The sequence below is a fragment of the Amphiura filiformis genome, chromosome 15 (assembly GCF_039555335.1).
Source record: "Amphiura filiformis chromosome 15, Afil_fr2py, whole genome shotgun sequence".
In the NCBI taxonomy this organism is placed as follows: Eukaryota; Metazoa; Echinodermata; class Ophiuroidea; order Amphilepidida; family Amphiuridae; genus Amphiura; species Amphiura filiformis.
In genome coordinates, this window is record NC_092642.1 from 30,944,039 (window position 1) to 30,970,315 (window position 26,277).

Here is a 26,277-nt window from a genome sequence, read left to right on the forward strand (position 1 = left end):
GGACTAGAAATCTTTATGGTCGAATGAACAACGTATGACCACTACACAGGTCAATGGCCTTATTGTGTTCTGGCGGGTTATTTAAAAGCACGGTCCCTGAATTTTTCCAGACAAGGAACAATAGGAACAAATTGCCTGGCAATGGGGTCACATATAATCCCAGTCTATAGTGTGATCAGAACATTATAGGCAGGTAATCATTATAGTATAATCAGTACGAAAAGTCCAATGCGATTTTTAATGTATTTTAAAAATTCAAAGAACCACTTTTTAGCGGGAATTTTTGCAAGTTACACAGCTGAAGTTGTAAAATGGTTGAAATACTACAATATTACGGCGTAAACAAGAATATGTTTGTTTGGTCTTTGTTCCTACAGCCACATCCCTTAATACTCATTACACTTATAAACATGCACTATTAATTTGCCGTTTTTGTTATTATTGTAATTGTTTGATTTGTCCTTATTTTATTTTTAGCCTAAATTTGTATTTTTGATTATATTAGGCCTACTATCAAACATTAAAAAATTACGATCGCAATAAAAAACACTTTGTAGGCATAGCCTACCGCATAAAAATAACATTTATTTTGTGTTAATATTTCAATTTGAGACTTTAATGCATAAGTTCAACAATACCTAATAGAGTTCTAGCATTATAATAAAGATGAAAACAGTTTCAAACTGCAAAAGAGTACATGAATTTTAAAAGATCATTATTTTAAGGCATATCAAGAAAATATGCATGAAAAAACTTCATAACTTTAGAACCAAGTAAGCTAGACCTTTGGTGTTTAAAATGATAGCCTATTGTACGTGTAATGTATAATAGTTACAGTAACAAAATTTTCAAAAATGCCCCATTTGCCTCCCCATGAACCAGATCGTGTCACAATTAAGGTTTAAATTTGACAATTGTCATGCCCGATTTTAATATTAATTCATGTTTCTTTTTCATATTTTATTTTTACTTCCGCTTTCTTGCATGTCATACCATTTTTTATTTCATCTTTCCCTTTAATAATTCATAACCCAAGGAAATGTACTCTTAATGTAGGCCTAGGCCTACTCCCAAATAGCACACGTTGGTTGGAATGAGTTTCTTTTTAGTCATATTATCGGTCGGCACAACATTGAAAAATCAAAACTTTTTCGACTAAATATTCAATTGGATAATTTTAAACACCTAGGCCTAGGCCTATACATGTTTTGTAAAAAGAAAAAGAAAATGGGAAAAATTAAAATCTTTCCCATTTTCTTTTTCTTTCTCATGAAATTATAAGTCAACACTGTGAAAAGAAGTGAACTGTAGTGTAGCCCAACCTTTACGGCATTGTGGACTTTGGCCAAATTGGAAAGGTTTAAATTCGGAGGGTCGACATTTCTTGCATATTAAATAATGGATCAGGCCCACAGAGGTCAAATCTGGGGATGGACTTTATTGGAGGGGTGAACGCATTGTTTAGGCCTGCTTCATTTGAGACTGAAGGGGCGAACCGGGACCCCCCCCCCCACACACACACCGATTTACGGTGAAGGATATACTGTACAATAAGGGACAATTTGCAGTTGATGTTTTTGACAAAAACAAGATAACTTAACATGCTTAACAATGTAGTTTGGAGGCCATAGGCCTAAATGAAAATGAAAACGTGTCTATTCATACAGAAGGGTAGGCCTATTAGAGCCCCCGCATGCCCTCACCAAATTTGTTGAGGGGGCTGAGCCCCCAGCCCCGGTTCATAAGCCTATATGTAATTTTGTTGACAGAATTGCACCACGAGAGTTTATTTTACAAATTAACAGGTAATTTTGTTTAGTGCAAGTATATATTTTCTCCCGACATTATACATTAGGGCCAAAGTGTTTTGTTTATAGGGCTAGAAGGAAATGGCTTTTAAATCTACGACCTTTCGTGATCATACAGTAGGCCTAGGGCTACATCATCCTACAAAGAGCGTTTCAAAACGTCACACGAAAAATGCTTTAAAACAGTTAATTCATATCTATTCAAGTTTGTAAAAAGGTTAGGCCTAGGTTAGGAAAAATAATAAAAATAAAAAATAAGACAAGCGTTCAAAACATTTATGAAAACCAAAAGCTTTTATCTTAATCATGTATCACGCATGGTAATAATTATGGGAAAAGTTATCCAAACAAGAAATAAAAAAGGCACGAATTTGCGTTTTAGATTAAATTTCCTGTTTGAAATTGTCTTGCATATTATAGGCCTACCCAAACTCGAAAATTGACATTTTGACATCGGGTTTATAGGCCTAGATGGTCGATCAGAGACATCAACATTTTTGACATCGAGTTTTAACCGTAGATGGTTGAATAAAACAAACAAGGTTTAAAAATTTGGGTTTTTAAAGGATATATTCATGAGGGTCTAAGTAGGCCTATCCCCAATCATATTTTTCAGTGTTTTCTTTTCTTGTAAACGAGAGCCTAAAGTATTTTCCCAAACGCCTCGGATCGGGTTCGGAAAAGTTTGAAAATAAGGGTTTAATTGATGCCCATTATTTTGTGTGGGAATAGGCCTAACACTCTGAACATTCACAGAGGTAGGCCTAAACCATGACTGTCGAAATTAATTTTAAAAAGGAGGCAGAAAAAAAACCACATTAAAAAAATAAATGCTTTACGCTGTCCATGCTGTTAAAATATGTATTGAATATTTCGTTATTCTAAATATTGAGAATTAGGCCTACTTTACTTAAAACAAACAAGGTTTAAAAATTGTTAAAAAAAAAAAAGGATATATGCATGAAGGTCTAAGTAGGCCTATCCCCAATGATATTTTCTTAATCAAGTCTATTATAGGCCTACTTACAACAAAGCTTAAAGACCTGAAAGTGTTTTCTTTTCTTGTAAATGAGAGCCTAAAGTATTTTCCCAAGCGCCTCGGAAAGTTCGTAAAAGTTTGAAAATAAGGGTTTAATTGATGCCCATTATTTTGTGTGGGAATAGGCCTAACACTCTGAACATTCACAGAGGTAGGCCTAAACCATGACTGTCGAAATTAACTTTAAAAAGGAGGCAGAAATGAAAAAAAAATCGTCGGAGGGTTGAATCAACAGCTGATCATCATCAACGTAAATAAAACAAATTTGAGTAATCAATAGCAACACTCTTTTCCGTTTCCAGGGTCGATGGTTAACCGTCGACGCCCGCGTCGTGGATGTCGACTTTTACCCATGATGCTCTGCGCGAAGTAGATCAGCCAGGCGTGATCGTAGGTGGCGCGCTGTATTTGGAATCGCGTCAATTGGCCATTACGAGGTTCAAAGGCTACGCTATGGGAGGGTGGTGTTCGTGGAGTTGGATTCATTCACAGCCCTCTGTTGCCAAAATAGGTCCAGGGAACCACCAGCAATGCTTTCATTCACGTTTCCGATTGGTTCCCAACCATCGTTTCTAGTATAGCAGGAGGAACACTTAATGGAACCAAACCACTGGACGGATATGATGTCTGGGAAGCTATAACGTAAATTTCGATTTGATTAATATCAATCAATCAATCAATCAGTCTTTATTTCATTCAAATTACAACAATACAATAACTGCAAAACATACACATTTGAATGAGGAGATGCTCAGAAGGCCAAAAAGGCCTGAACAAACACCCCCTTAACCTAATAGCCTAAGTTTCATAAGTTATCTAATAAAAAACAATTACATACATACAAACATCCCCCACCCTCTTTCATACATTCATGTAGAACTAAGCATATTATACAATATACACGATACTACATCGTATAGATATTTCGCCGAAGAAAAGACGTAGTTTGATAACCCTCAAGGATTTGGCTGCCAAACCTTGATACTTGTAATGCAATCATACAAATAAATAATATTATCTTAAAGACGATCTGATTATTGATAAATATTAATACGGTAATAATAATAAGTATAAAACTCAATTTACATACGTGCCCTAGTAGCAACATTTTCCTCTCAGATTGTATAGATTTACGGACATGAAAACCTAACATTTAATTTTTATAAACACTTTATATCGACAAGCAACATCCAGATGATCCATCCCAGCAAACACAAAAATGTTTATAAAACGTTTTAAATAAGTTATATTTTAGGTTTTGGTTAATATAAAAACGTTTTAATAACATTAAATGTCGGGTTATATAAAGGTCATGGAAACGTTTTAAAACGTTTTGAATGGAAGCACACTACAACAATATTTTGTAAATGTTTTGAAAATGTTATTGTAAAATATTTTTGCAAACATTTTTTGCAAAATATTTTGTCAACATTTGTATAACATTATGTTAGAATAATTGCAGTAGGTTATCAACAAATGTTTTTGAATGTTATGAACACGTTTTATACTCTTTATATGTTCTTTATATAACCCGACATTCAAACGTTTTCTGGCAAACCATTCTAGCCTTCGATGTCGAAAACGTTTTGTGTTTGCTGAGATATTACATTCAAATCAAAAAGCGTCCCTCTCTCACTATTTATTGTCATATATTTTCATGATTGTTTATTCCTATCCAGAACAAGTAAACCTTCGAAGAGAAACGAGCTGCTTCATAATATAGATCCGTTGTATCCAGTCCCAAAGAATGGTTCGGATCCATTTTCTTCTTTCAATACATCTATTCATGCAGCATTAAGAATAGGAGATTGGAAGATACTTACAGGTGTTCAAGGTCAGTAACATCAATGGCTCACTATTATTTATTTGTAAGACAGAGGAGCAATGAACAATAAAATACAGCATATTGGTAGGCCTAATTTAAAAGCTGATAACTTTGCAATTAAGTGTGCTAGGGATGCAAGGATTCCAGCAAATAGTATGCTTGGTCACTGGACTAGTTCAGTTGACGATGACAATAACTCAGGCAAGTGTACTAATGATGCAAGGATTGCAGCATTTGTATGCATGATCACTGGACTAGTTCAGTTGACGATGACAACTCAGTCAAGTGTACTAGGGATGCAAGGATTCCAGCATTTGTATGCATGATCACTGTACTAGTTCACTTGATAATGATGACAATTACTCAATGGCGAGAATATCAATTATGAAGTGAAAAGGTGTAACTAAATGTTTTGCTAATTTCTACACCAAATTCGATCGTTTCAATCGCCTAATTAAGTGACTGAGTGGGTCTTGTTTAACAATAGCCATCGACTGACCAGCGTGCTACATCTACAGATATCATTAAACCTGCGTCAAACCTAGTTCAGTTGACGATAACAATAACTCAGTCAAGTGTATTCGGGATGCAAGGATTCCAGCATTTGTATGTATGATCATTGGACTAGTTCACTTGATAATGATGACAATTACTCAATGGCGAGAATATTAATTATGAAGTGAAAAGGTGTAACTAAATGTTTTGCTAATTTCTACACCAAATTCGATCGTTTCAATCGCCTAATTAAGTGACTGAGTGGATCTTGTTTAACAATAGCCATCGACAGACCAGCGTGCTACATGTACAGATATCATTAAACCTGCGTCAAAAAGAATTTCTCGGTCGTTAAATTCACAATATCACAAAGGGTTCGAAGAATTTTGTGTCTACTTGTGTCACATTACTTTACAAACCACTGTATCTATTTTTCCTCAGGTAAACTCAATGACAAAGGACGAGATACTCACAACAGCTACCCTCCACCAGAATCAAACTATACAGCATTTAAAGCAGTAGAACCTAAAAGTAAACATATTTGGTTAGTTAACATCACGGCTGATCCGAATGAATGGAACGATTTAGCAGACGATAATCCAACCGTTGTAGAACAAATGCTGCATCGTCTGCAGGTATACTACCTCAATATGACGCCACCAATTTGGCATGATGTGAAGATCCAAATTGTGATCCCGCTAAGCATGAGGGCGTCTGGGGTCCTTGGGAATAGAATGATGTGTATATAGTTTTCTTTTGCCACACACATTATTGTTGTGGACATTGATCATTAGTTTACATTGTATTATTATTAATAAAGGCAAGTCCGTGGAAAATGTTATTAAAAACCTTTTTTTAAATAATTAGCAATAATTCATCATTGAATCTGGCATGTGTAGTCAATAAGCAAGAATTTTTGTGATTAAGGTCCAGAATCAGCTAATATCATAAACTGACCTCAAAGAATAGGAAAAACATTGATGGCATTGAGGTCATAGAAGGAATGAAATTTCAATCACACCACAATATTACTCTGATCATATCAATGCAGAAAAAAGTATTGTTTGACCAATTTTAGTAACAAGTAAATAATACTAGTAGTTTGCATCATCTAGGATGTCTCGTTACATAACAGTCCAGTAAGTAACCGGGTCAAAGGAAATTCCTGTATTCCTTTATAAGAGAACTCACCAAACAATACTTTTTCTGATTCGTTAGTACGAAAAGAATACCTCAGTGTAGTTTGAACAACATTTAACCAAAATACCTGTTGAACCGTATTAACCTTGGCCTATTTGGCGATTTCACTTATATAACGATATCGTCCTAGATTGTGCAAATTATTTTTAATGTGATTTGTATTTGCAAGATGAACACTTTGATTTGGTCAAAATTGGAGCATTTTTAGGACCTTTGTCCTGTTTGCTTATAACTTATTGAGCTCTATGCTTAAAACCCAAGAACGTCGCAGGTATTATACTATCGTATGCTTTTCTATTTTGACCGTTTTGATCACGTACTTGATAGTTTTCAACAAAAAAATGACCATTGTATGACCTTAATATGGGGAGCAAGGTACGTTTATGCAACATCACTTTTTCTGGAATTTCAAAGTATTCAGCTGAGTTATAACTTTTCACTATTCATTCTAGTGTCAGCAATGTCCTGTATGTTTCTTTTATTAGGCATACACCCCATAAATCTACTATCTTCAACTACTGTATCGCCTTATTAAGTTTCTGGACCTTTCGATGTATTGTTATAACTCTACTTCCAAAACCAAAAGGGAATTTAATAGAAACAGAGAGGTACAGTATTAGATCACAAATAGAAAAACAATTGGTGACAACTAAAAAGTAAAATGGATCGTGGCTTACATTTCTAAAGTTCGTTTACTATTTTTTGTCAATGTGAAGAAACCAAAATGTATCAAGTTTGTATGAAAGGTATGATTGGCTTATTGAAGTAGAAAACCGGGCATATTTATTATATGAATTCACACCATACTAGTTGTAAATTCTTTAAATTCGGTATATATTTGCAATACCTTTAAATTGTATATGTACCAGTTACCTCCGTTCGTGACTCCCCGGCATTACAAGCGAGCAGCGTAAGCATTGAGTCAATGCTTACGCTGCTCGCTTGTAATGCCATTGAGAGCGTCAGCGCGAAACTTACGCCTCAGTTTCGTCCGATTACGACATCCATATTCCGAACATGGAGTGCTATCGAGCATTGAGCGGTTGTCTCAGACTGCTACCGTCAGCTCGGAGACATTTCGTTAGACGAATGAGGTACCTGATCGTGTGCAGGGGGTCACTTGAAATTAATGAAATGGCGTGTCCTATTTTGTCAAGGAGTTATGTGGAAAAGGCGGTTTTTACAAAAAATTCGCATAGAACCCCAATGTTTAAATTTAGAAAATAAGATAAGAAGATAAGATTACCATAAAAACGAAATAGTACTTTTTAGCGGGGTTCTATGTATTTTTTACATATGGTCATGTTTTTTTATACTGGGACCCTAAAAAAGGTGGTGCTGTCACATTTTGCTAAATCATTTTGTCTACTTATTCCTATATTTTTGCTAAAATTCATCATGAACAAATGGTTTTGGTCTTATTTTGAAGATAAATTATTAATCTAATGAATTAATAACAAATACAATTAAACAAATGTATTAATTAATTACAACAGCTTAATTAAGTTAATTAGGGGTGGTGCCGGAAGTGGAGGAGCCGGAAGCGGAGGAGCTCTGTGTAATTCAATGGGAAGTTGATGTTCATTAATAAAATTTATGCACTTTGTTGCCTAGTAGAAGTAAAAATGCATTTTGCATAATGTTAATCTTATTTTTTAACTTTCTATTTATAACTATAATTGCCTAGTTAATCTTAATGAACTTAGTAATTAAGGATTTAACAAGCTTTTAATTAATGCAGTGGAATGTGGGTCATACAATACAATGGGCTTTAATTTTGCATGCATGCATATGAAATAAATTTCAATATTGTTTTATCTTTGAAATATGAAATAAATCTTCTAAAAGGAGATTATTACAGTCAAAGGATTTAATCTGATGACATATTGATCTCTGGTTATTGTTAAATAGTTTATTGATGTAGGCTAATTGTACATGTATTGTACATGTACCTTTGTTACTAATTATTCACTGAATATTGATTTTTGGAACACCCTATATAGGAATTGGATATTTAAATTTGATATTATAGCAATTCTGTAAACTATTTTGAATATATCTTCCAAATTTAATGGCACTTAGGGAAATTTTACATAAATTAAAAAAATTAATTTACAACTTTTTTTCACACCCTGTATAACACAATAGGCTTAACAAATATAGTGCAAACTATACATTTAATGAAAGGACTAACTGTGTACATTCCAAATATCAAGTTCATTTTCCAATTTAATATACTATACATGTAGAAATATTGGAGCGGTAAAGAAATTTAATTTTTTCGGTATTTTTCAATGGAATCACCCTGTATATTTTTGGTACACCCTGTATATCCATTCAAACTTTACAGATTTGCAATCATGACAATATATGCTTTCTCAAAATGTATACTTTTACTAGTTTGGGTGAAAACTTTTTGAAATATAATCAGAAATACAAAAAAGGAGTTGATTTTTGACAAATTGCAAGATGTGACACAATTGGGTCCCACCTCAAAAAACATGACCATATATTTTTCAGTTTTTATTTTCACTAAATTCATTGTAATTAGTAATCAGGGCGATAGGATTTAAGTTTCAAGATCAATACAGCTCTGTTGCATTATGATAGCAGTAGCAGTTAATAGTTGTTATGTTTATATTCAGTTTCCTCTTTGTATCATGCCCAGTGTTTTGTTTCACGATGGCTGACTCTAATTACCTAGTCCTTTCCTCCTAGAAGTTTCTGCTTAAATTAACCCCGGTAGTAGCAGTATTTTTGTATTGTTGTTCTTAATACTTTTTCATGTTAATGAACATGTAATTGGCAGTAAGTACTGAAAAAACAAAGTAGATAGCTCTTTCCAATAATTTTTGACACTATTTTTTACCAGATCAGTCCATTTTCCAAGATGCTTGTTCAGAGATATTTAACAATGGACCAATAGACAAAGCATGTAATGCCCTTTGATTTCTATAGTTAATATTGTTAACATGTATAGTATTATAGGCCTATATTATATTTCATCAGATTTCTTATGTTAAATCATGGAGGTGTTAAATGCTGTCATTATGATTTGTTAAATAACATTTAAGTTTCAATGGCAAAAACATAAATTTCTTCATGTGACTGGACACTACGATAGGAGCCGTAAACTCGGCAAAATGTATTCTGAGTTACAGTGTAAAATGTGCGTGAAGGTCGTATTCATAGGTATCTCAATTCGGTGCGACAAGTATCTCATCAAACACTGTTTAAATCAATCAATACTCCTATTGCTGAAAAGGAGAGAGATCAAATCTGATAAGAATAAGCTTCTACCTATTTCTATAGAATCCTTAATTTTTGTCTTTGTTTGGTTTGGCTAATTATCCTGTTCAAGTGGTGGATAACAAAGCATTGTATTTTGTCTAGGTATGTATAACCAACAAGTAACAATGAGAGGACATTCCTGAACCTGGTTGACTTGGGGATGATTTAAAATGACCGCCAATGGAGAGTTCCCGTGTTTTGGGTTACCCGCCATCTTGGAGGGAAACCTAAACTCCGTTTACAATTTTCAGAATACCAACACTCGCGCAATAATTAGAAAATGTTATTTTGTAGAATGTAGCAACAATGGGTCATTGACCAAATCAAAGGAATGAGGAATACGGCGGTGCGAATCACGTTATAAACACTATTGTAGTCCGTTCCGCTTGAAAACACGGGAACTCTCTATTATGACTGTTTGATATTTATTACCAGAAATGTGGAAAAAGAGACACATGTAGAACCAAATGGTACAATTTTGTTGAAGGAACAGAGTTCAACAAACCATAACCCCCGCTTCTGGATATCGTTTGAAGTCAAATGATATACCATTTTAAAGCTTATATATTTTCTAAACTCGAAATAAAACAAAATTGACCGGGCCGACTTTACGGCTGATTTGTGGTGTCCAGTCACGTATAGGTATAGATAGAAATTGCAGTGTTCATCTTAGTGTGTCTGCACACAAGGTCACACTTGCACAATCACAATAGGCATATACAAAAGAATTTGGCCATTTCTTTTGTTCTTTCCAACACACAAGCAGTGTGTGCTACTTCTTGTTACTTCTGGTTGTTACACATTTGGTACGTCTGATCTTGCTTATGGACTTATCTTTCCTAAACTAGTTGAAACCAATGCTTTATCGATAAGGTCATTTCACAAATCACTTTCACATAGTGTAGTAGGCATTATTGTCCTAAAATGTCGTCTCTAACTGCACTCGTAATATGCGGATTACTATACATGTTGCTTTGGACTGACGGATCAAAATCCGATCGCTCTTTTGAAGCTAATCACATAAATGAAAACACACATGCGGGAAAACCGCACATTGTATTTATTCTTGTTGATGATTTAGGCTACAATGATGTCGGTTATAATGGTCAACACCATGGGTCAGCTATGAAAACGCCGAGTATCGATAAGCTTGCCGCTGAAGGTGTTATACTCAGTAATTATTATGTACAAGCAACCTGTACACCGACTAGAAGTCAACTTTTAACAGGACGATACCAGGTAAGTCATGGATACAGCTTTGACAAGTGATAAAGCAATTGAATATATGAATACAAAAGCCACCTAAGTCCATACTTTGGCCAAATTGAGTTAAGCATGGGAAATTGTTGCTATACATAGGCCTGTCATGTGTATGAAAGAACAACTCAAATTCATTCTCTGTGTCTATTAAGCATGTGAAAAATAGCATGTATGAAAGAATCACCCAATTCCATGATTTGAGTCTTGTAACACATTGATTGAAATCCATTATGTATAAAAGTCCACTTGTAACACATTCATTGCTAGAGAGTGATTTTTGAACAAAAATGGGTTTAATAAAGGAAAGTGTGTGGTTTATATTACATGGCAGAATGCTTATCAACATTATACATACCTGTGTGCTTTATTTTGTATTATCTTACTATTGGTAATCTCATTCTAACATTGTTGTCTTTGTATATGATTCAAAAAAGTCCAAAATTTAAAATGAACCCCACGAAGTCCCTGAAATGCTAATCGTCATACCTAATACAGGTTAATCCACTCATTTGCACTTAAAACTTACCATATTGACCAGGTAAATCTAACTGAAGGAATTAAAATGATACACAGGTTTTTCTCTCAAAATCACTTCCTATGGACTTAGGTGGCTTTTGTATTCATGTATTCAATTTAATGTTGCCACCTTTATCAAACTCGGTTTCTGTCATTTCTCTTTTTTGTCAATAATTGTCGCTGCAATTTGATTTCTACTAATTATTTATGGTAGTATTCAGTATGTGACGTATTAAAGGTAATTATTATGGTATTACAAGTGAGAGTAAATTCACACTTTTAACATGTTTAGTGGTTATGTGCTGTTAGTCCAACGTCACACAGCGTCATCATCCCGATATCTTCGCATGCGTATTGCTCTAGTATTTGCGCATGCTCTAGTATCCCATATGGTGCTGCTATTACAAGGAAATTCGATTTGTTTTTGAGGTAAACCCCAGGTTTTATTTTTAATACACTCACTTGAAATTAAATACACTAATTAGCGACCATTGCTGTTGGCTCTGGATACATTTTTACTGCATTTTTGGCGTAGCGATTTTTAAATCGTAAGTTAAAATTGTGATATATTTAATTTTGAGAATTACAATTATATAAAGGAACACAAATAGCCCATTCACCTAAAATCCAGGTGCTTGTATTGAATATTCGATCACACGTGTATTTCACAATGCATAATTATGTAAACTTTCTTTATCTATGTCACCAATAGAATATTGATTTCACCAACGGAGCTATGAAAAAAATATTTATAATACAGGGTGTTGACACTGTGTGTCACTGATATAAACATGATAATAGTGGAATTTTATGTACCATTAATTTGGTTGGTAAACGAACCTAGGTTTTTTCCTGTTAAGATACCTAGAAACATTTCAAGTAATCAACATAAACAAGGAATGAAGTGATGAAAGGAATGAACGCAAGAAACGCGTTTTCAACGGAAAGAAAGCAAAAAACGCGTTTTCAACGGACTGAAAGCAAAAAAACGCGTTTTTCAACGTCCATTCACCATTGCTTTATTTATTTATTAGAGAATAAAGGTATTGTTTTTAGCCGCTAGAGTGCATCTATCGTCTCATATAACACAGGCGACATCATTATTTTAAGTAAAACAACTCGGCTTCGCCTCGATGTTTTACGCCCAAAATAATGATGTCGCGTGTTATGTGCATCTGTCGTCTCATATAACACAGGCGACATCATTATTATAAGTAAAACAACTTGGCTTCCCCTCGTTGTTTTACGCCAAAAATAATGATGTCGCGTGTTATATGAGACGATAGATGCACGACAGCGGCTAAAAACAATACCTTTATTCTCATTCTTTAACACTTCAATTCAAGTAAATATATTAATATTAAGTATACCAAATTTTAATTAAATTAAATCCTATATTTTTACAAGGAATTACCTGGGGCTTAGAATCGATCAGTCCTGATGTTGCAATGCACATCCGATTGGTTCATATAGCGCGTACGAGTATCGCGTGGACACGCACGCGCTAAGGTGTGTGATATCGTGTCATATCACACAGGTAAGAACCAATAAGATTGCAAGAACATTCTCAAGTGTTTAAAAATTATTTTTAAAACAAAGCCGTTTCAGTACGTTTCTGTCGATTCTTTTTATCACCCGATCACTACAGCAGCTTAGTGGTGTATAATATTGTGGCGGGACCGGAGACTGGTAGGGCTACTGGTTTAGTATTATCACCACCACGGGTTCGTTGGTGTGGCAGAACACACCGTGTGGACTTTGACACAAACCTTATAGAGATAACAACACGTTTCACACATGTATTTTTTCTATTTCAATTGGTAGCTTTATTTACTCCCTTTTCTTCCTCACAACAAACTCTTCACAATCAATAATATCGCAATATAATACTAGACTGTGTGCCTACAGAATACCCCAGAGAATGCCAATAAATAACGATCAATCCAATAATACCGAAACCTCTGTGGAAATAAAGCACAGAGAAAAATATGAATAGTAACTTGCAAAAAATGACAACATGATAAATTTTAAATAAACATGACTAAACTGAGACTTCTGTACCAGCTGCACAACAATACATGGCAATTTTGCAGGCCTATACTAATTCAACATCCTTTTGAGTTTATTGTGACAAACACAAACTCCGCTCGCTTGCACAGTTTTGATATTGAATTCATAATAGGCCTATGTTCCCATCCAGGGATCATTATTCTTTCAAATTAACCACATAGGTTAAGAAATCAACACACACAGATCCTGTCGCTTATATCAACCCATGATATACACTCGTCATCATCAATTCATAATCACACAGTTTTCTTTAATCATTTAATATTGTCAAGCTCAGGTCTGCACACAGCTAGATCACCTGACAAGTTTTCTTCCAATATATACTCTCATCATTATCAATTAATCATCACACACAGTTTTTCTATTACGATTATTATCAAGTTCAGGCCCATCACACAGATCACCTGACAAGTTTTCTTCCAATTGTTACGTAACGCATCACACAGCGAAAATCGTTACTAATCACACAGCTTTTATCATTACTAACACTGACCATGGAAGAAGAGCATTGCCACTTTAAAAAATAGAAGTCTCAGTATCATGTTTTAAGCATGTACATGTAATCAAGAAAACACATAATAACATACACTTACCAATACCAATCATCCACAATAAATAAACACAAATCCTAGATACTAGGCGGCAAGTACTGAGTGTTTGGAATAAACACACTAATCTTTGGCAGGAATGAATACTGAGGCAGTTTATTGTAATATAAAAGTATGAAAGATATGTCCAGAATACAAAAAAATAGTTTCTATAAAAAGGCACAATTTGGCATGTGAAAGCACACGTTTCTGAGCTGCAAGAATATCTGCTTGGTCAACAAGATCAATAATACTGAGTGGAGTTTTTGTCATAAATCAAGCAATTTATGATGTCAAAAGATCCTATCCAAACTTGACCAAGATTTCACTTTGGTTCAAATAAATTTAACAAAAAAATAATACTGCTTTTTGTTTATCAAATGGAATGCCTCATGTATGAATACAAAAAATATCAAATATGGAAATAAATATAAACTATGTACTATTAACAACTCTGATAGACCTTGCAAAACCTGAGTTTATAATGTCCCTGAATACAAATGCAAAGCCTCTAAAAGTGTGTTTGTGAATCACAAAAGTTGTATAAACACACAAGTTTTTTAGACATTTAAATATGATAAAACATTGTTTACAAAATATCTTAGCATGAGCAGAGTTCCCAATTATCCCAAAAAATATTAATGAAGAAACAAATCCAATGAAAGACAGCCCAATTTGACACGATCACCTCCCTATTAATTTAACAGCAAAATCATTCATTCCCTCCCATGCATAACCAATGCTAAATATCCCGAACAAATTTATAATTGAACTCCATTCACACTAAGATACTAGACCTGAAGAATAAAATATCTTGAACCACTTCGAATTATAAAACACCAAAGCCTGGTACATGTAAGTTTCAACTGACTAAGGCACAATATTTTAAAGTCTAAACATGAGATGAAATCAACTAAGTAAAATCACAAAGGCCGAAAAGTATTTTGTTACCAAATATTTCATTTCATCACCAAAAAAAATCCACAAGTTGTTTTTATAAAAATACACTTTGAGATAAATAGAACTCCAGCTGTGCAATCAATGCAATGTATGCTTTTGGTAATTAGGTTGAAAAGAACAAAGGAATTGACATGCATGACTCATGGCTTATGTCAACACACACAGATCTGTTGCGTCACAGCAAAACTTTCATCACACAGCAAAATACAAGAAAAAGTATAACTTAAACACGCTTGATTTCAGCCAAATTAATCCGTATAGGTGCTGGAATTGCACCAAACTTCTCTGAAACTATCATATTTTGGCATGGGAGCCATGAATTTTAACTTGAAAAAGAAGCAATTTTGGAAGTTTTAAAATCATCATCTCAATGGCAATGAAATTGTGCACTAAGACCATACACTGAAACTACTGCACTCATGCTTTTGGGCAAAAGTTTTATAACATGGCCTAATTTTGGAGATCTATAATATTATAATACAGAAGTTAAAAGACTTACCAGTATTATCCCAGGCACAAAATATAAAAAATCTTTCCAGCACACAGCTCCTCACACAGTTCTAACTTGGTAAACTTTCTGCTCACACAGAGCTCCCACACAGTATAAATCTAGTAAATTAAGTAACTTTTCCCTCACATAGAGTCCACACAGTATCAAATCTAGTAATTAAGTAACTTTTCTCTCACATAGAGTCCACACAGTATGAATCTTTCTGGGTGTGCAACTGGGTTTTGATAAGGCCTAATTTGCATAATTGGGGGCAGTATAATTGGGGTGTTTCTAATAATTGGTAGACAGTGGTTTTTATTTTATGCATTAAAGGGATACCTTTCAATATCCCATTACACAGCCCCCCTCCCAGAGTGTGACGTCCTCGGCACACACACATCGTCACAACTGGGAGGCCAGACTAATGGGTATTGAAAAGTACCTTATTCTCCAGGTCTAGCTTACCTTAAAACTACTCATACAAAAAAAACATAATTATGCAGGTGAAACATATAAAACACAGTTCTATTCTTTCCGGGTGATGGTCCACTCTGTAACGTTCTTTATCTCCTTGAACTCCAATACCTTCTGACGACGTATCCCGGGTTCATGATTAGACTAGTACGACCAATATCAAACTCACCACTAGAGAACACATCTTGATTTTCTATAACCAATTTCACCACTTCACTAATCTCGTTCTCATTTAAGTCTTTAGTACACCGCTCTATCATATCACACAGATATTCTGGCAAGTCACTTTTTATTTCATTAGCATGTTCCTCTGCTGCATGCATAACTTGAACATCATTATCATGTACATAATACATTCTGGCCAACACCGTACCTGCTTTAATAACATACTCATCCTGCCACACATTCATTACTTTCACTGGTACCCAACTAGACTCAGTTTCAACTAGACTGCGCGCAACCAAGATTCCGTTCTCTAATAACATTCCTCTATCTATGGACTCGACAATACCAAACTGTGCACGACCACAATCACCACTCGCATGACAAGGAATGATCAACTCATGTTCACCAGGTATTATGATGTCACTATCCGCCATTATTCTTTCATATAAGGGCCTGTCATCACGAGTCCGACAATCAATTCTCTCCTTTCCAATTACTAACTGGAGTTTGTCAAAATCAATTTGTGCACAAGCTTTACGCAAGAAATTAAGGCCTAACAAATTGTCACTCACAGGTGCTACATATACTGGAATTTGCAATCTACAATTTCCCACCTGTATATTCATATTAGCCACACCATCAATTTGTACCTTACTACCATCAGCTTGTTTTAACACAACATTCCTTGACATTAATTTGGGCCGTCTACTTTCAGGAATACACAAGTACTGTTCAGATTTCAAAATCACTCGTGACGCACCACTGTCCAAACAAAACATTATTTTCTCACCCTGCACATTAGCTGAGACCCACAATTCATTAATCTCAGAATACTCCTCAATCTCATCTTTTGTATCAAAATACTCAGCTCCAATTAATCTGACAAACTCGTCACTCCCATCCTCTACATTATTCACACTCTCCGTTTCTCTATTTACTGTGTCAGTGTTGCCTGACACTGATTGATTGGCTGTCTCTGGCCCTCTCTCATTGTCTGGGGCCTCCCCTTGGGCCAGTGGTTTAGCCTCCCCTCGTTTCCCGACTTGGGACAGTTTCGTGAACGGTGCCCCTCTTCATGGCATACGAAACACAATGGTGGATACCCACATTCTCGCCATCCGTGACCAGGGCTATTACAGTTCATACATAGCATCTTAGGCCTACTGTCTTTTCCTGATTTATAAGGACAATTCGGTCTCACATGCCCAGGTTCACCACACTGATAACACAACACTTGCCCAGTCTGAGGTTTTCTATTTTCACTTCCACCTCCCGATCTAAAAGGACAATTTGGTCTCACATGCCCAGGTTCGCCGCAGTGATAACATGTCACTGACCCAGTCTGTGGTATTCTATTCTCCTTTACATGAAACTGTGAGGGCCTAACATAAGAGCCTGTAGGCCTACTTGTTACAGCTGGAGTTTCATACGCATTTCGGGCTGACTCAATCAGCGTGCGCACCTTAACATCACCGAGCAACTTCTGTATAATTCTTTCTTCAAACTCCTCACCTTCAGTTTCACACAGCTTTTCGTCTACAGGTTCTACCCCAGATTTCCGTACAAACGACACATGTTTTTCACGTCTTCTCACAGGCGCATGTTCAATTTCTTCATCCCTCTTATGATATGACTCTAAAAACTCTGCTTTATCAATAGCCTGTTTTAGGCTAGCAAACTCCGCACCAAACACAACATCTCTGATATCTTTATTATGTAAGGCTAACGTAAAGCTATTCAAGCTCATTTCTTCTCTCGTCGCCTTACTATTTGCATCTTTGCCTCTAAAGGCTAACGATAGATACGGCACGATTTAGGGTGTAAAAAAAATCGGATCTTTTTTTTTCTACAGCCTCACATTTCTATAGAACTAAAAGACTGTTGCCTCACAAAACAATCAATAAAAAAGCAGAAAATATAATAAATACATCAATGAAATTATGCAGCATTGGAAATGTTTGCGACATTGTAACCAGTATTATAAATCATAACAAAGACTGGAGGGAAATATAGTCCAGTTTCGATATAAAAAATATAACACAAAAGAAATCCAATCACAAAATAATACAAAACATAACATAGTGGTTTTTTTTACCTCTCCTGCAAATGATCGCCTCACAAAACAATATAAAACAAAAGAAATCCAATCACAAAATAATACAAAACATAACATAGTGTTGTTTTTTTATCTCTCCTGCAAATGATCGCCTCACAAAACAATATAAAACAAAAGAAATCCAATCACAAAATAATACAAAACATAACATAGTGGGTTTTTTTACCTCTCCTGCAAATGATCGCCTCACAAAACAATATAAAACAAAAGAAATCCAATCACAAAATAATACAAAACATAACATAGTGGTTTTCTTTTATCTCTCCTGCAAATGATCGCCTCACAAAACAATATAAAACAAAAGAAATCCAATCACAAAATAATACAAAACATAACATAGTGGGTTTTTTTACCTCTCCTGCAAATGATCGCCTCACAAAACAATATAAAACAAAAGAAATCCAATCACAAAATAATACAAAACATAACATATTGGGTTTTTTTTACTTCTCCTGCAAACGATCGCCTCACAAAACAATATAAAACAAAAGAAATCCAATCACAAAATAATACAAAACATAACATAGTGGTTTTTTTATCTCTCCTGCAAATGATCGCCTCACAAAACAATATAAAACAAAAGAAATCCAATCACAAAATAATACAAAACATAACATAGTGGTTTTTTTATCTCTCCTGCAAATGATCGCCTCACAAAACAATATAAAACAAAAGAAATCCAATCACAAAATAATACAAAACATAACATAGCGGTTTTTTTTATCTCTCTTGCAAATGATCGCATCACAAAACAATATAACACAAAAGAAATCCAATCACAAAATAATACAAAACATAACATAGTGGTTTTTACCTCTCCTGCAAATGATTGCCTCACAAAACAATATAAAACAAAAGAAATCCAATCACAAAATAATACAAAACATAACATGGTGGGTTTTTTTATCTCTCCTGCAAATGATCGCCTCACAAAACAATATAAAACAAAAGAAATCCAATCACAAAATAATAAAAAACATAACATAGTGTTTTTTTATCTCTCCTGCAAATGATCGCCTCACAAAACAATATAAAACAAAAGAAATCCAATCACAAAATAATACAAAACATAACATAGTGGGTTTTTTACCTCTCCTGCAAACGAACGCCTCACAAAACAATATAAAACAAAAGAAATCCAATCACAAAATAATACAAAACATAACATAGTGGGTTTTTTTTATCTCTCCTGCAAATGATCGCCTCACAAAACAATATAAAACAAAAGAAATCCAATCACAAAATAATACAAAACATAACATAGTGGTTTTTTACCTCTCCTGCAAATGATCGCCTCACAAAACAATATAAAACAAAAGAAATCCAATCACAAAATAATAAAAAACATAACATAGTGTTTTTTAATCTCTCCTGCAAACGATCGCCTCACAAAGCAATATAAAACAAAAGAAATCCAATCACAAAATAATACAAAACATAACATAGTGTGTTTTCTTTTACCTCTTCTGCAAATGATCGCCTCACAAAACAATATAAAACAAAAGAAATCCAATCACAAAATAATACAAAACATAACATAGTGGTTTTTTACCTCTCCTGCAAATGATTGCCTCACAAAACAATATAAAACAAAAGAAATCCAATCACAAAATAATACAAAACATAACATGGTGGTTTTTTTTATCTCTCCTGCAAATGATCGCCTCACAAAACAATATAAAACAAAAGAAATCCAATCACAAAATAATACAAAACATAACATAGTGGTTTTTTACCTCTCCTGCAAATGATCGCCTCACAAAACAATATAAAACAAAAGAAATCCAATCACAAAATAATACAAAACATAACATGGTGGTTTTTTTTTATCTCTCCTGCAAATGATCGCCTCACAAAACAATATAAAACAAAAGAAATCCAATCACAAAATAATACAAAACATAACATAGTGGTTTTTTTACCTCTCCTGCAAATGATCGCCTCACAAAACAATATAAAACAAAAGAAATCCAATCACAAAATAATACAAAACATAACATAGTGGTTTTCTTTTATCTCTCCTGCAAATGATCGCCTCACAAAACAATATAAAACAAAAGAAATCCAATCACAAAATAATACAAAACATAACATAGTGGTTTTTACCTGTCCTGCAAATGATTGCCTCACAAAACAATATAAAACAAAAGAAATCCAATCACAAAATAATACAAAACATAACATAGTGGGTTTTTTTATCTCTCCTGCAAATGATCGCCTCACAAAACAATATAAAACAAAAGAAATCCAATCACAAAATAATACAAAACATAACATAGTGGGTTTTTTTATCTCTCCTGCAAATGATCGCCTCACAAAACAATATAAAACAAAAGAAATCCAATCACAAAATAATACAAAACATAACATAGTGGTTTTTTTACCTCTCCTGCAAATGATCGCCTCACAAAACAATATAAAAACAAAAGAAATCCAATCACAAAATAATACAAAACATAACATAGTGAGTTTTTTTTACCTCTCTTGCAAACGATCGCCTCACAAAACAATATAAAACAAAAGAAATCCAATCACAAAATAATACAAAACATAACATAGTGTTTTTTTGACCTATCCTGCAAATGATCGCCTCACAAAACAATATAAAACAAAAGAAATCCAATCACAAAATAATACAAAACATAACATAGTGGTTTTTTTACCTATCCTGCAAATGATCGCCTCACAAAACAATATAAAACAAAAGAAATCCAATCACAAAATAATACAAAACATAACATAGTGGGTTTTTTTTATCTCTCCTGCAAATGATCGCCTCACAAAACAATATAAAACAAAGAAATCCAATCACAAAATAATACAAAACATAACATAGTGGTTTTTTTACCTCTCCTGCAAATGATCGCCTCACAAAACAATATAAAAACAAAAGAAATCCAATCACAAAATAATACAAAACATAACATAGTGGGTTTTTTTACCTCTCTTGCAAACGATCGCCTCACAAAACAATATAAAACAAAAGAAATCCAATCACAAAATAATACAAAACATAACATAGTGTTTTTTTGACCTATCCTGCAAATGATCGCCTCACAAAACAATATAAAACAAAAGAAATCCAATCACAAAATAATACAAAACATAACATAGTGGTTTTTTACCTATCCTGCAAATGATCGCCTCACAAAGCAATATAAAACAAAAGAAATCCAATCACAAAATAATACAAAACATAACATAGTGGGTTTTTACCTCTCCTGCAAATGATCGCCTAACAAAACAATATAAAACAAAAGAAATCCAATCACAAAATAATACAAAACATAACATAGTGGTTTTTTTACCTCTCCTGCAAATGATCGCCTCACAAAACAATATAAAACAAAAGAAATCCAATCACAAAATAATAAAAAACATAACATAGTGTTTTTTATCTCTCCTGCAAATGATCGCCTCACAAAACAATATAAAACAAAAGAAATCCAATCACAAAATAATACAAAACATAACATAGTGGTTTTTTTTACCTCTTCTGCAAATGATCGCCTCACAAAACAATATAAAACAAAAGAAATCCAATCACAAAATAATACAAAACATAACATAGTGGGTTTTTTTACCTCTCCTGCAAATGATCGCCTCACAAAACAATATAAAACAAAAGAAATCCAATCACAAAATAATACAAAACATAACATAGTGGTTTTTTATCTCTTCTGCAAATGATCGCATCACAAAACAATATAAAACAAAAGAAATCCAATCACAAAATAATACAAAACATAACATAGTGGTTTTTTTTTACCTCTCCTGCAAATGATCGCCTCACAAAACAATATAAAACAAAAGAAATCCAATCACAAAATAATACAAAACATAACATAGTGGGTTTTTTTACCTCTCCTGCAAATGATCGCCTCACAAAACAATATAAAACAAAAGAAATCCAATCACAAAATAATAAAAAACATAACATAGTGTTTTTTTATCTCTCCTGCAAACGATCGCCTCACAAAACAATATAAAACAAAAAAAATCCAATCACAAAATAATACAAAACATAACATAGTGGTTTTTTTACCTCTTCTGCAAATGATCGCCTCACAAAACAATATAAAACAAAAGAAATCCAATCACAAAATAATACAAAACATAACATAGTGGGTTTCTTTTACCTCTCCTGCAAATGATCGCCTCACAAAACAATATAAAACAAAAGAAATCCAATCACAAAATAATACAAAACATAACATAGTGGTTTTCTTTTATCTCTCCTGCAAATGATCGCCTCACAAAACAATATAAAACAAAAGAAATCCAATCACAAAATAATACAAAACATAACATAGTGGTTTTTTACCTGTCCCGCAAATGATTGCCTCACAAAACAATATAAAACAAAAGAAATCCAATCACAAAATAATACAAAACATAACATAGTGGGTTTTTTTATCTCTCCTGCAAATGATCGCCTCACAAAACAATATAAAACAAAAGATATCCAATCACAAAATAATACAAAACATAACATAGTGATTTTTGTACCTATCCTGCAAATGATCGCCTCACAAAACAATATAAAACAAAAGAAATCCAATCACAAAATAATACAAAACATAACATATTTTTGCTCCATGCCTGTATCAAGATGGCGGTCGAGTCCTGGTTCTCTGATTTTAATTCTGTGGTCACAATCAAAAGTCGTTGATTGGTAAATGTACCCAACCCTATTTAGGGTGGAGCTTGTTTGAAACAACTTTGTTGATGTTCAAATGACAAATTTACCAATGCCCTTGCACATTTTTTTTTCTATCACAATTCACTCCACCTTCGAAAAATTTAAACAGCATGTGCATTATCATTTGAACTACAACAAAATCACATCTACCTATTCTATTCATATCTATCTAGCTAGCTATAGCTATTAACATCTGATCAAGAACTTACATTTGTTAATTAAATGCAAGTTTGAAAAAAACAACTTTACTTTAACTCTTTAACGATATAGATACTGACATGTATATTAGAAATAAATATCGTACAACTGTCTGTGTCCATAATTTTTTTTTTTTTTTTTTAATCAGCTGGGCACTTGACGTCGTTTTGACATGTCTGAGTGCATGCCTGGACCCTGCTATGTCTGGGACATACGCCCTCTTGTTGTCATTAGGAAATAACAAGTAATGGATCAAGAGGGCGCTATATAATAAAATCAAAATCATTTTGTGTGGTAATCCGCATAATTGTAAAACTGCGTTACACTCTCTCATTTCAAATTATAAGTATGCAATTGGTATGCAATCATAGCACTATTAATAGTATTATGCTGCGAGGACACAGTATAAAGGTATGGGCTTAAAGGCAGAGTTTCTTAAAATATTTAAAGAACCTCTCGTGTCTATTTAATATTCCTATATATTTTAGGAATAATTTTGGCTGAGTGGAATTTTAATATAAAACCACATAATCCGGCCTCCATGTGCATGTTTTGCAAAAAGCAAAAATTATAGCTAAGAGTGCACCAAAATATTGACATACTTTTTTGGTATTTCAATCAGGTACAGTAAAAAGCTATCTTGTCATGTTTCTCTGCAAAGTTCTAATTGATAACTAAACAGCAGATTGCGTAACTCTGTACAAAATCTTCCCTTGCCCCCCTATACTAGCTTTAAGACGCACTCAAAACATAGGAGAGCGTCTTATCAGAGCAAAGATAACGTTAAACCAAAACCCTAATATATCTTTAACTCCGACTTTGCAAAGTAAAGCGGATGCTAACTCCAAATCCGGAATTTGCCCTATGTCTCCTACACTGAGAGATTTGTTGGATCTATTAGATGAAAATTAATTATCTATCATCACATTATCTTCATGAATGTTTCCTTACGAGCTTCCTTGACACTTTAGTTGGTTACACTAGTTCCATTGTTCCTATACGTACCTGATCTGCATGTTAACATGTTATTTTAAATATATAGACCTTATAATGAACCATAATAAAACCACACCCAATCGGGTAATCATATGGTCCTCATAATAAGGCTCTTTTATATGCACATTTATAACGCTGCACTGTAGGCCTAGGTATAGAACTTTATAAAACATGCCTAAAACGGGCTCATAATCATAGTTTCAACCAACAAAAACCAAAGTGTTGTATTTTCAAACTACCATTTTGAATATCAAAAAGCTAGACAGTCATTTGGTATATATGTGCGACAAAACAGCCTAAAATGGGCATCTATCCTAAGATTAAGGAATAATTTTGGCTGAGTGGAATTTTAATATAAAACCACATAATCCGGCCTCCATGTGCATGTTTTGCAAAAAGCAAAAATTATAGCTAAAGAGTGCACCAAAATATTGACATACTTTTTGGTATTTCAATCAGGTACAATAAAAAGCTATCTTGTCATGTTTCTCTGCAAAGTTCTAATTGATAACTAAACAGCAGATTGCGTAACTCTATCACTCTTTAAACATTTATTACCGTTCTGTGCTCCTTCGTTTTGGACATGGAACACCCGATAGACAGTGCGCGTTGAATTCTCTCCTAATGATCTCTTTATTTCATTAGCGAAGGAATCTCTGTTTGTTTGTTATCACAAACGTATTAATTAGACACTATCTAAATAAGATAAAGAGAAACATTAAATCCACAAAAAGACAAACGTGGTTTTAATTTCTGAGGGGTAAATAAGGTCAATGCTCGTTCGTGATATGAAGAAATAAATGGACAACCAGGTGTGCCACTTTCTTCATCTTTATTAAACTGGATCTTATTAAAGCATGGCAATGACATATTTATTTGCCTTAAATGAGAACAGTTTCTTCCGTGCACTGGTATATATCAATATTATAATAGATATATCAATCATGTCTTGCTTTTGAAAACTCCCGGTCGGATCCGACCTACGACCTTTTGCAAGACATTGCACTCTGCTCTATATCACGCATACGGCAGGCAGCCCCCAGCGTCCAACATACTTGGAAGTAGTGGCGCTGAAATCAAAATGTCAATTGCCATTACACTCGCATACTCAGCAATTTGCTACTATTGTGCATTATGGAATTGCTTTTTGAAAACAAACAAACTGTGATGCGCATGTGCCTTTATGGTTCGGTGATCTAATACTTGTTTACTACGGCTTTACTAAGTCATCTCGTTTGGGTCCTCTCAAAACCTAATATGTGCCTGGACACCTCGAATAAGCCGTAAAACCCCCTCTGGTAATTTTTACTTTTTTACATATTTGCAAAGAGCATGTTTCAGGGATTAAAATGACACCTCAATGAACTTCATATGACAATCAGAAGCGAAGTTATGGCTTGTTATAGGTTGTCATGAATCAAAACGCGAAACCGAGAAAAACGCGTTCAAAGTTAGGGAAGCATAATGACCATTCATCAGATGGGCCTCAGAAAATGTAGATTATTTCATATTTCCACTTATTTCTTTAAAATAAAACTTTGTATGTGTTTAGAAGAAAGCTTAAACATTTCAAATCTGCAAAAATCTCAACTTCGCCAAAATACGAGATTTGCATATATTTTCACCTGTAGCTCGAAATGAAGTTTGCCGAGTTTACGGCTCATTCGCCGCGTCCAGCCACATATAAAGAAACCCGAGACTGCATCACTTTGGTTTCTTCCTCCGTTCTACCATGACGTTATCTGATTCCGACTCGCTAGATCTAACATCCCCTTCTACTCCGGGAAAAAACCTCAACTTAGCTGCATACCGCATCCCGAAGCTACTGAAGTCACCGGAGATGATGGAGACCAATGACAGCCAACCCACCCCTGGACAGAGAGTTTCTACCAGTACCAAGAGAGAAAAAAATCATCTGACTGATCGCGCTAAGAAAATGGTGTGGGGAGAGTTGAGCAAAATCAAACATGTCCGATCTACTGCGTCCAATGTTCATTTTCTCAGATTGGATATCAAGCAAGCTACAGCAGACAGAGTTATTCTTCCTATGTTCTCCATTTCAAAACACCTTCCCCAGTTACCTGG

At 34.2% G+C, this 26,277-nt stretch overlaps 1 protein-coding gene and 1 pseudogene across 1 annotated transcript in view; both read left to right on the forward strand.

Annotated features, from left to right (window-relative positions):
- Positions 1-6,654, forward strand: part of LOC140170863 (arylsulfatase B-like) — a 35,531-nt pseudogene extending 28,877 nt beyond the window's left edge.
- A 3,935-nt stretch (positions 6,655-10,589) lies between these two features.
- Positions 10,590-26,277, forward strand: part of LOC140171508 (arylsulfatase B-like) — a 41,196-nt gene continuing 25,508 nt past the window's right edge. The window contains exon 1 of the mRNA XM_072194777.1: positions 10,590-10,897. Within this exon, the coding sequence (XP_072050878.1) occupies positions 10,625-10,897 (273 nt within the window). The 5' untranslated portion in view covers positions 10,590-10,624. The remainder of the gene's footprint in view (positions 10,898-26,277) is intronic.